This window comes from Monopterus albus, unplaced genomic scaffold, assembly GCF_001952655.1.
Source record: "Monopterus albus unplaced genomic scaffold, M_albus_1.0 scaffold35.1, whole genome shotgun sequence".
Classification (NCBI taxonomy): Eukaryota; Metazoa; Chordata; class Actinopteri; order Synbranchiformes; family Synbranchidae; genus Monopterus; species Monopterus albus.
In genome coordinates, this window is record NW_018127915.1 from 736,154 (window position 1) to 748,193 (window position 12,040).

A 12,040-nucleotide genomic window follows, 5' to 3' on the forward strand; every position below is an offset into this window, starting at 1 on the left:
GTTTCTTTATTAATGACTTGTATTACACTGTCAGTGTAAAGTCAGTAGTGCCAACTGTAATGGCATCACTTTCGTGTGTAACCAAACCAAGACTTAGACGACATTCACATGCAGGACAAGACAAACCGGAGACAGACAGGAAGCCATAGCTGATATGTTGCAGTGACTGTATGCTGAGACACTGCTATGTATAATGAAAAGAAGCATAATGTAAGGAGGAAAGCCAGAGTGGCCAGAAGCAACATCCGCTTCCCCTGGAGAAACAGCGACCAGCTCTGAGGCACTGAGGAGCCCAGACAGTTGGCAGGAAGCAGCAGCAGAGGCTGACGCAGCACAGCCACAGGAAGAAAACTGTTCACAGACTCACAGTATCACTGCTGGACTGCTGCTGCACTCTGGGGATCAGACATTTATTCTGAAAAACCTGCTGTGCAAAGCAGAATAGATTTATGTGTGAGGGGGCGCCTTTGCATGCTGGGCAGTGTGGACTTGAAGAATTAGCTCAGCTAGACTTAGTAAATACTTCAGTGTTAGATCAGTGAAGTGGTGACAGTAGAAGGCAATGAAACATTTAAGGCCAAAAATGGAGCCGGATGCGTGTGTGTTTGTCTCAGCATTACCCGTTAGTCATGCTCATGCACCATAAGCAGCAGCAAGAAGAGGGAAGGAGTACAAAAAAAAAGGGGGTCGGAAGTTGTAGCATCCCGTGTGTGTGTGCATGTTTGTGTATACACGTGTGTGTATGGTTAGCATGTGCACATGCGTGTCCTGGCACTCACCTTTGTAGACGTTGAGTGTGATGGTACGGACTGCAATGCGGACCATGCTCTCAGGGTGGTTGAAAAACTTAATGGCCTCGGTGTACAGGGCAAAGTCATTAGTGTGCTGTGTGTGGGAGACAGAGAAGGGGCACCGGTGAGCAAGGCATGGCACCGCTGTGCTCGGGCCACATATGACCACAGAGAGAGAGAGAAAAAGCAGCTAGTGGAGAGAAAGGCCGGGCAGTATCGTATTTTGTAACCCTTGTGCCCTATTCTGTGTAATCTGGTGACATACAGTAAAAATATCAAACATCACTACTTTTCTTCAAAATGAAATGCTGACATTACAGAATGCATGGTTTTATACTGTAATGGGAGTGAGATAAAAAAAAGTGGTTTCAATGGAAGTCAATGGGGCATTTTTGGCCACGAATGTGTCAGGAGGGAGTATCTGGCACTACATAAAAATACTAAAGCAATCAAATCAATTTTGTTGCTAATCTTTGACATATCCAAGACTCTACTCACCACCCAAACCCCATCCATCTACTATGTATTATATGGAAAATAATTCATTTTTGGTGGGGGGTTTTTTTCTAATAAATATTTCAGATTTCAAATCAAACTGGCATTTAATCCTGAGAATGATTGGATGTTTGGTAGTTTTGAGCAAGTCAGTTGTTTAAGAGATTTATGAAAGAAAAAAGAAAAAAAAACTGATGTATGATGATTTAATAGCAGTTTGTTGTGCATGTACATTTTTGGCACGAATGTGAAAAGAGGGTAGTACATTTAAGTAGGGCACAAGGGTTAAGACAAGGCCTAATGCTTATGTACAGAAATAGACTGGGCGACAGAGAAGAAGTGTAAGACAGCATGATACTAAAGGAGAATTCCTCCACCTTCAGTAAACAACTAACCGATGAACAGCATTGTGGACCAACTCAAATGTAATGGGATTCATGAATGCTGTATGATTTTTTAAATAGATTCAATACAGATATATTGACCTCTCAATTCAATATATTTCTATATATGGATAGGTGAGCCTGTTTTGTTGCTGACTTGCATTCATTTCAAAAGATTAGTATTCAATTAAAAAACACTGCAAACATCCTGAAAAAAACAGCACTCAAAAAGATAGACTTTAGCTTGTAAAAGTGGAAAGCTCAATTAAAAGCAGCAATAAAGGGTTCCTAACAGTCTAACTGCACTGCGCATGGAAAACCGGCAGCTCTTCATCTCACAGTCATCTCTCTCTGTGCCAGTGCCTGCTCCTCCACCCAGCCATTCCTCAGTCACTGTGACCTCCAGCCAGTCACAGCTGAGGCTCAGAAAGCAAACTGTCACCCAGAGGTCACAGCAAATGAAGACATGTGACCCTGACACCAAACCCAGAGTCTGTACTCTAGTTTTACATATGTGACTTGTGTAGCACTTATCCAATGGTGCCCTCCAGAGGACAACAGACTATAACTCACCTAAAAAAAATGCCATTAGTTATAGTAAATTGTTGAAAAAAGGTCTGTCTACATTTTAAATCAGATTTGCCTGCAGACTGACCAAATCTAGCGAAGTGGGTATCTTCTAAAAGTTTATTTTCCAAAGGCATGTAAAGGTTATTTCAATGCAGACTTGAAAAAAATCTTTTCCAAAAATAAAAAAAAGTCATGTTCATTCCAAAAAGTCAGATCTTTCTTTTATTTATAATTCATAAAAAATATAAAGTGAAGTAAACAAGTAATATTACAAATAAAATAAACCTGCTAGAGGTTGTTTAACTCTCTGCTCTCAGACCTAAACACTGGCTTTGGGTTTGGCTTCAGGAGTAAAGCTACCATCGACAGTGCACCAATAACTTTCCCCAGCACACACAGGCCAGTGAAAGGACTACAGATACGGCTGAAACAGTGCAGGGTAACAGCATCAGAGATTAGTCAGGTGTTCAGCATTCTTTGTACTACTATCCATTACTACACACGTTGGTGTTGCTATAGTTGTGAGAACACTCACTGATGTAATGCACTCCCTTGCCTTAACCATCACAAATGCCTAACCACAAACTAACAGTCTTCTGAAGGATGAGCCAAAATGTACTCACAATGATGAGACTGAACTACTGTTTGTCTAAAACCACCACAGTGACATGTATACACACAGGCCTTGAAGCTAATACTGGATGATTCTTTTTAAATAAATAGTACAACTGTGGAAACTCCATTTCAGAGAAACAACAAGGTCAAACACAGTGGTCATTCTTTAGCAATACTGTAATAAATGCAGCATTCCCATCAAAGACGTTAACATCAACACTCATGTGCTTTTATCAGCTAGTGAGGAGAACGCTGGCTGTTGTGGACAAGGCAAAATCAACCCATCTACACAGGAAGTTGATGTTGACACAGGAAGCGTGCAGCTAGAGTGGTGGAGAGTAGCAGCATGATTAATACAGATAAAGGTCGACTTGTACAAAATGCAAGTGACAGCGTTAATTCTGGATTTTTTTTTAACTATAATGTGGCTGTCAAAAATCTTTTTTGGACACATCAATAATGTGTGATGTTGTGCAGCACTGCAAGTTATCATGAGTATTAAATTAGCTTGATCCTTGCTGGTATTACTAACTGGTTGCAACACCAACTCATTTCAGCATCTTGTATCTCGTCACTTCCTTCCGTCCTCCTTCTCTGACAGGGATTGAATGATACAAGTTGCTGGCTTTGAATAAAAGCATCTTTGTCTCACCATTCTTTCCATCACTCTTTCTTCCCTCTCATATCCCCATCCCTCTGTGGCCTCACCTCATTGTAGAAGAAGTGCACAGTGTGGTTGTTGAGTTTGAGTGACAGGGTCTTGAGGAAGGAGATATAGTAGGCCATAATCTCCTCATCTGAGAAGTCAAACTTGTGGACGATGATGGAGTTCACATGGTTGTTTGACAAGAGATAATCTGAGAAGAGAAACAAACAACTTGCAGGCTTGCAGACATGTTTTAGCACACTGAAGATCTAAAGCCAGTACTGGACAGCTTCACTGCACTAGTTTCATTTTTGCTCTACTGTTTGTACATTAACCATGAGCTTGAACTTGTGCAGCAACAGTTTTGTTGTTTTTACAGTGAATGTGACTGCTGTTGACACAATACCACAACTTTAATGCCTTACTTATTTTATATAAGATATCAGCCCAGTGTATAAATGAGCAGGATTCCATGGACTGATATTTCAACAAACAAAGGCCTTGCATTGTTTAAACTACAACATGCCTCAAAAACACAGATCTATAAGTTGTACATTTAATCGAATCAGATGTATATGTAATAAATACCAGTATGAGCATCTTTCAATATTTTTCACATTTAATCTATAGAGTAAATGATCATTTTAGCAATAATGTAATTTAATACCACAACATACAACAAAATGAAAAGTATAATATTTATTAATAAATAACAGAAACATGTTTTAGCATAATAGAAGTACATTATTTTGAAAAGTGTTCACAACCATGAGCATACCATACAACAGAGTAAAGTAGCAGTCTTAAATAATGCTCAAGAAACTCTGTATTTTTAGTAGAGCTATTCAATGAATTACATCATAAAAGTTTATTTTTTTAGTCAATCACTGTGAAACTAAATACTTACATAAGGATGTCTCATGGCTGATGTTCTCAAAGAGTATGTTGAGGGTCTGGAGAAGCTGAACACACACATAACGTCCTGACTTCTGACGCAGGATGTTCAGAAAGAAGGCAAACATATTCTTCTCCAGGAAGAAGCTGAACACATGCAGGATTCATCATTACAACATGAAGAATGTTTCACTTTTACAGCATCATGGCGAACTAGTGGTTAAAAGCATCTATCCACAATATCCCTGATTTGATTGATGCCGTGGACCTTTACTGCATTTAAACCCTTCTATCAGTATTTATACTGTGACAATCTAATAAAGACAATGTGCCAGAAACTAATCTTGAAAAGAAGACAGGAGCATGTTTGCCCGTCATTTATGTGCTGCGCTGTGATAGTATCTTGTGCTCACATGCTGTTCATTCTGCTCTAAAAGGCCTAGGCATAGGACCTGTTCATAGGACCAGATCTCAGACACAATTCAATACTTCTGAACCATAAAAATGTAATGTTTTGAAATGTAAAGTTAATTATCATAATGTGCCAATAAGACTTACTGATAAAAATGCTAACTTCTATAGCTAACACCAAAGTGCTACTGGTTTAGAAAATCAGGCATGACCATTCGAGTCTAGGTTTTTTCTAATTTCCTGGTAGCACCCAGGACTCTCTCAGCATACTCTGTGGCTTTTCTGCTCTTTAAAGCCATTACCTGCTTCATATTATAAAAGTGTAGATGGTAGAGTGGATAGACAGAGGTGGTGGCATGCAACTAGCTGTCTCAGCAATGCAGTTACTTTGCAAAAAAAAAAAATAAATAAAAGAAAAACACAATACTTCAAAGTTTTGAGTCCACAGAAATTAATGAAATGGTTCAGTTCTTTCTGTTGAAAAGAGTTTAAGTGTAAGATGCAGCTCTGAAAGTGTAACTGCTTCTTAACTGTAAACATCTTGCCAGCATAACAGGAATCAAATCAAACAGGAGCAAATCAGGAAGTTGGCTGGTACAAATACAATTTTGATTAATTCTGAATTGTTTGACAGAAAGAAGAGCTCTATACAAAGACAGCCAGGTACAAGTTTTAAATTTCCTTTTGAGTGCAAACTGGAGTATCATTATCCATCTGTTTTAGTTATAATGCAGAAGAAATGCTTTTGTTGATGTCTGCCCAATCTCCAGATTAGCTGACCAAACACTGACACGCAATGTGTGTATTTGTTCAAACGCATAAACGCAAGGTTAAAAAGGCAAGTGCAGTTAATTAGAGAAAAGTCAAGAGAAAGCTGCCACTCTGAGACCCATGCAGGTGTCACATCTGTATATTTACCGCTGGCATTTGACATAAAGATGCTGGATTGTACTTACTCAAACACAGAGCTGTCATTCTGGTCCCCCCAGATGAGGATCTCCGTTATGGAGCGGATTGTCTCCACAAGTAGGTTTCGGTTGTGATCTGTCACTGTGGTGTTTTTGGTTAGGACATGGTACATGTACCTGATGGAGAGACAATGTGTAAGATGAAAGTGATAAATGCACAGCCAAGTTGTTATTGATATGTACAAAGCTATCTTTAAACTTAACAGCACAAAGTCAAGATCACAGTGATATCTGGAAGCTGCTCCACAGAAGAGAAAAACAAATCAACATTTAGGACACCAACAGTACCAGAGGTGATTTTACTGGTCAATGAAGAATACGACTAATTCACAGCTGTAAACTCTGCATTCAAATAAAAATCTTCTGGATATCCAAAAATATGTATTACTATGAACCCACAAATACAGCTCCTAATTCTGAGTCATCTCTAAATCCCTCCCTAGCCCCAAACAAGTGTTTTCACTTATTGTGCCGGATTAGACCTCTGTTCAAGACTATTAGTGTAAGCAAACTGACTGACTGATATCAACCCCGCTGCCTTGTTATGTAGTTGCACCTGTTGGGGTGACACAACTTTTAGGTTTTGTCATTCTACATAGCGTCCCCCAAGAATATCAGTAAACACCTGCGCAAGACCCTTTAAATACTGATGCTTCGATTTTCAGCTTACATAGACAATTCATGATCCATGTTAGCTGCTAAATTTATTGCCCAAACCCATTAACTTAGACTAGTCACGCTGCAATATAGATTAGTTAAGTTTTAAGGGAGTCTCATTTTAAAGCTAACAATTCCAGGTTCACTCACATGTTTAAGGTTATACCTATTTTACCAAACAGCTACCATAGAAGGCACTATTGGTCAGCTAAAAGGCATTATTGGTCAGCTGAATACAGCACATCTACAGTTAGTTAGCGAGCTACGTTATTATTGTTTTAGTTGTTAATGACTAATATTTACGCTGACAGTCGTTCTCAACCGGTTGTCGTACACGCTAACGTTAGCTTATTTAATGCTAGCTACTCACTTCAAATGGTCCAAAGAGTGGATGTTTTTTGTTTTCCCCTGTCCTCCAACCCAGCTCCGTGACCGGCCAAACATAGTTGCAATTTTATGGGGGTAATACTGTTCCAGGCGCGTTAGTTCGTTAAGACTAGTGTACACATTTGTCCATTACACCCACTTTCCTGTACAAATAGCTACTTAACAAACAGAAGGCAATAAGTGGCGATATCTGCGCCGAGTGGTCATTACGTAAGGGCTGTTGTGGCTGGTTTATCTGGGAGTTGTTGTTCTTTTGCCACAATAGACATAACAAGAGAGAGTGAAGAAAAACTACAACACTCATTTCCTGTGTTGGCAGTGTCGATTAAAGTACGCGACACGGCCTGCGGAGAAACCAATATGTTGACTGACACCTTAAAGGCCAATCACAGCAAAGCTTGCGAAGCGGCGAGCCAATCGCATGTTGAGGCTTCAGATGTCGCTTTGTGGTTATGACTATTCTGATGCAGTTGGGAAAATGTTAGACGGGATGTTTATCCGTGAAAACATCATCAGAAGCTTGCACTTGTGAATGTTTCGTGTTCCCCGGTACGGATGTGTATAGAAGAAAACTCCAGCTGCTATGATTGTCTGTGTTAGCGTTGCATGGTACTGTTTTTAGCTCTAGGCAAATGCGTGGCGTGAATAGCGCAAACTCACGAAACCAATGTCAAGAATGCGCCGAGCTAGCTAAAGTGACATTTTGACACGGCCCACCGTTATTTTTAGCCATGACCGTTACGTGTTTTAGTCTATCTGCTTTGCGGTCGTTATCTTCTGGACCGTACAGATAAAACAGCAGCTGGATCTCAATCAGTGTTTCCAGTTCGGGACGCGCTGAAATGGACGCCCCAGCTCCATCACCCCAGACAGATTTCTAGGGGTGACATCAGGAAATCTACCACATCCCGACCCTGTACAAACACCAGAATCCAAAACGGTGACTTTCTTTCTTTCTATGACACACCCAATTTATGCCCAGCTAGATTCGGTTGAATCGCTGTTTGGCGAACTCCCATATATGTTTTATCTGGGCCTGTTCTTTGTGAACGTCCTGATCCTCTACTATGCCTTTCTGATGGAGTACATCGTCCTGAATGTGGGGATAGTATTTCTGCCCGAGGACATGGACCAGGCGCTGGTGGACCTCGGGGTGCTGTCCGACCCGGCCTCTGTCCCTTACGACACGGACACGGAGTTGGATGTGTTTGAGGGGTATCTGGAGTGACGAGGCGGTCCTGGAGGAAGAACAGGGGACTTTAGGTGGTGGTGGTGGTGGTGATGATGATGATGATGATGCAGAGGTCCGGGTCAGATTGGGCCATCGTGCATAATCCCTGCACAGTGATGTAGTGGAAAAAGATGTATCAGTGAAAAGGTAAGCAGACCACACCAGAAATGATGCCCTTTGAGGCCTGTTTTCTGTTTCATGCTCAACATAATATAGTGAGATTAGAGCCTTGTGTATTGTTAGACAGGGCTGTTACCCTACAGGGCTAACAGAATTTACTTTAACCCACCTGTTATGTTCATTTTTCAGGAACAGCAGTGATGTTCCTGGATTAATTTTACCATTACTAACCATTTCAATCACTATTTAGTGCAATGGTGTTCTTTACTTCTCACAGATTATGGTTAAATGAGAATAATGCACTCGTTTTCATAAAAAAATGCATGTTAAAACTTTTTTAACGTACATTGGAAAGACCTGCATATAAAAATACATTATTTTTATATGACAGATTTTTATTTTATTTTACATTTTGAAATCTTTTCTTTTTATGACGTGATGTTTTGTTTGTGAATGTTAAAAGCCATGTTAAGCCACTTTAAAAGCCCCTCTTTGGTGATTTTCTGTAACATTTGTGTCTCACAAGTCTCCAGAAGGTTGAGTCTTAAAAGAAGGTGGCCTGAGGAAGAGATCCAGCACGACCAGCCGTACGATCAGCGACTGTCCCACTGAAGAAACAATGTGCATCGGATCAGCTGGCAGTCACTCTGCTGCCACAGCTGTTGACTCCAGTTGGAGACCAGAGGGCTAACGCTGGCACCCATGTCCCTCCCTTTGGACACAAGGAAAAAGACAGCTGTTTTTGTGGAAGAAAAATGAATGATTTCAGAGATGTGGAGGATTTCATCTGCATTGCAACCAGTTCAGATACAGCAACTTGGTATTTCTACCAAACAGTTATCCAGACTGTGCAAGATCTGTTTGCAGAAGGAAATGACTTGAAAGTTTGTCACTCCAGCTGCAATGTGATATCCTACATTGTGAGGCATCTCAGAAGAACTGATGAGCAGGAACATAATGTAGAATGTGGTCTGTCTCATACTTAATCACTCACAGCGCAATTTCTTTAATCTTAACTTTTCAGAATATTGAATGCATCGCTGCTGTGCAAGCTCACTCATCATTGAGGTCATCCATACTGTGTGTCTGCTTCAGGGATGTACACACTCTCAGGAGCACAGTTAGGAACACTGGGGGTACTGGGAAGATAAAACACTGGATTGTCAGACTATAAAGCATGTAGAAGTGCCCTGAACTCTACAAGCGCTCAAAAGCAGGAGCAGTACAGTGTAATACACTTCTAATAACTCACCTTAATGCCAGAAGTAATTAAAAAAAATGGAGTAATTCCTTTTAGCTTATGTCACACTGGATAATTGGGACCATATGCAAAATGTTATTTTCCACAAAATAAATTAACAGAACTAGTTTAGTTATGACAGCTGTGGTCACATCTGGCTTAATGATAGCAGTGGGGTGGGGTCAAATGCTCAAACTTCAAAGAGAAAGAGTGCTTCAGATATTTGATGCTGATCCAGTTTAATCTTATACTGTTACGTTAGACATAGATGAGACCCATGGTATTGGCTGGATTTTAGCAGCCAAAATTCTGTTTTATCACATTTGTGTTTACTTGTTCTGAATTTAGTATTGAAATGTTTTTTCTTCACAGCAATAAGAAACTGGATTCAAGCATGGGGGCAACAGTCAAACAAATGAGATCACTAATCAGTTACTCCAATCATCTGCTTGGTTTTGGTTGTGGATGGGTGGAACAAAAATCGCTTCATGTCAGTGACATTTGTAAAGGGATGGTTCATTTCATAGATATTTGTGAACCTTGAAAGTGCATACTGTAGGTGTGTGACGAGTGCTTACAGCCCAGCTAATTCAGTAAACACTGATTCCTGGAGGCAGTCCAGAGGAACCTATTCTTTCATTGCATACTCTATGTGTGTACCAGAATAAGCAAACTGAGCATAATAGTCACTGCAGTGTAGCTGATGTCCATCAAATATCAAAAGCTGTAAAGCTGAAAACCTTTACAGAACATTTGTACATGCACATTTCATTCTCTAAGCTTTAGTCCACAGTGTCATTGCCTGTGACTGTGTGTTGAACATTACACTCAAACAACCAGGGTGACCCTGCTCTGCTGTCCCCAGATCAGACTGTTCACATCACTGACATTAAACATAGTCAGGTGAATCGTCTGGTACTGTGCTGGAACTCCAGAACAGGAGTGTAAAGAATCAAACACGTGGATGACAGCGCAGTCCGACTGTGTAATGCACATCATAAATCCTTATTTTCAAAGATATGGAGTTCAACAAATATAGAATATTGATGGGTTGTAACTAGACGCGTTCGCCTTTTTGGATTAATGCTGTTGTTAAGCAGTATTTTATGGTGATGCTTCTGAAGGTTGAACTTGTCAGCGTAAATCAGAATATTCATAAGAAGTCTGTTTTTGAAACAGCATTTAGACCACAGGACACTGAAGCTCAGGATACTAGTATTCATTAAATATTAAAACAATGTTTGTATGGAATTTAATCAAAATTCATAGAATGAATACCAAGTCTTCCCACAGGTGAGCAGTCTGTACGTAAATGTTCCAAGAGAATCTGCATCATGCTGGAATGGACAGCATGAACAGGTGATATCGGGTTTTTTTTTTTTTTAACTAAAGGTCAGTGTCAGTATAATAATGAGCTGAGTAACTGAAAATAAAAGTCACACTGTATATTGAGAAATCAGTATCAAGTGAAGTTGTTAGGTGGGGAGTAGTCGAGATGAACACTGCTTGAGTCATCACTCCACAGCTGCACCTTTGCAGACACGCACATGCTACAATAAGCTATGAATCATAACAGAGTTTTATTTTCCAACGTGTATTTAATAAACTGAATGAATGCCAGCTTTTTGACTCTTTCTTTAGCTTCTCATTTTAGAAGTATATTTGTGGATCTTCCTGCATTAGATGAATGTTTGAAGTGGACATATTCAGCAGCTGTGCTCCATGTTGGCGCTATCTTATATTTTGTCCACAAGAAGGCATCAAAGCACCAGAGATTAACAGCGGCTGGTTGGGGCGTGTTGATACTGCTGGTGCCTTTAAAGGAAACCTTCAATGGGTCACGCTGAGGTAGTGTGGTTTTCAGGTTTTTTAGAATCTGCAGACTAAAATGTCTGTGCTCGACAACTGACGTTACCTGACGTCTTGAGGTAACATAATGAGCCACGTAGCCGTGATTGTACCTCACCATTATACTATTGCGCATACAATAAAATACAGAAAAACCGAATTTAATGACGCTTTGAGTGTGGCTTGGTCCATTTACATGTTAGCCAAATATGGAGCAGCATCATCTTGAATCCAAACACGGCTCAAAGGTCAGACTTACCATTCTGGGTGAGTTCGTTTGGATGAGGGAAGTGGCTCAGAGGTCTGATGGAACCAGCTTTACAAGAGAAATCAAAGCATCAGACCCTCAGATATCCAAACTTTTTTTAAGTATAGGTCAGTCCTCCAAAATGCCCACTCCTACATTTTCCCATAATGCAACTCAGCAGCCTCCCTGACTGATAAACGTCCACGTCTTTCAAACTCTACACCCAGGCTTTCTGCTGTCATCTCCAAACCTAAATGAAAAATTTTAAGACTTTGAAATGCTATTTTCAGATTCATAAACATTGAATTAAACCCTCTATGTGACCTAAATTTACATCAATGTGTAAAGTTGCTAGAGTAATATAAATCCTAAGAGTCATCAGAACAATTTATAGATTTATAGAATAGATTTTTCCCCGTATTTTTCCATGACATCAAAATTAGGGACCATCTGCCTTCATTACTGCACCTGTAACATTTTGGTGGTCAGATTGACGCAAATAGTTTTATTTTAGCCAACTACGCAGAGCTGCAGAAA

General features: G+C 40.1%; 2 protein-coding genes across 2 annotated transcripts in view; one reads left to right on the top strand and one right to left on the bottom strand.

Annotated features, from left to right (window-relative positions):
- The window catches only part of clec16a (C-type lectin domain containing 16A), a 38,791-nt gene extending 31,793 nt beyond the window's left edge, over nucleotides 1–6,998 (bottom strand). Inside the window, exons 1-5 of the mRNA XM_020597754.1 lie at nucleotides 6,801–6,998; nucleotides 5,762–5,890; nucleotides 4,408–4,541; nucleotides 3,563–3,711; nucleotides 780–885 (exon numbers count right to left, since the gene is read on the bottom strand). Coding sequence (XP_020453410.1) covers nucleotides 780–885; nucleotides 3,563–3,711; nucleotides 4,408–4,541; nucleotides 5,762–5,890; nucleotides 6,801–6,874 — 592 coding nt within the window. The 5' untranslated portion in view covers nucleotides 6,875–6,998. The remainder of the gene's footprint in view (nucleotides 1–779; nucleotides 886–3,562; nucleotides 3,712–4,407; nucleotides 4,542–5,761; nucleotides 5,891–6,800) is intronic.
- Nucleotides 6,999–7,268: 270 nt separating this feature from the next.
- dexi (Dexi homolog (mouse)) lies at nucleotides 7,269–9,881 on the top strand. The gene is made up of 2 exons (XM_020597753.1): nucleotides 7,269–8,195; nucleotides 8,695–9,881. Exon 1 carries the CDS (start codon nucleotides 7,776–7,778, stop codon nucleotides 8,043–8,045), a length of 270 nt encoding a protein of 89 aa, XP_020453409.1. The 5' UTR covers nucleotides 7,269–7,775; the 3' UTR covers nucleotides 8,046–8,195; nucleotides 8,695–9,881.
- Nucleotides 9,882–12,040: the final 2,159 nt, after the last annotated feature.

Bases quoted from the DNA above. Each gene is read 5' to 3' on its own strand.
- dexi (XM_020597753.1), top strand. From the start codon at position 7,776: ATGACACACCCAATTTATGCCCAGCTAGATTCGGTTGAATCGCTGTTT.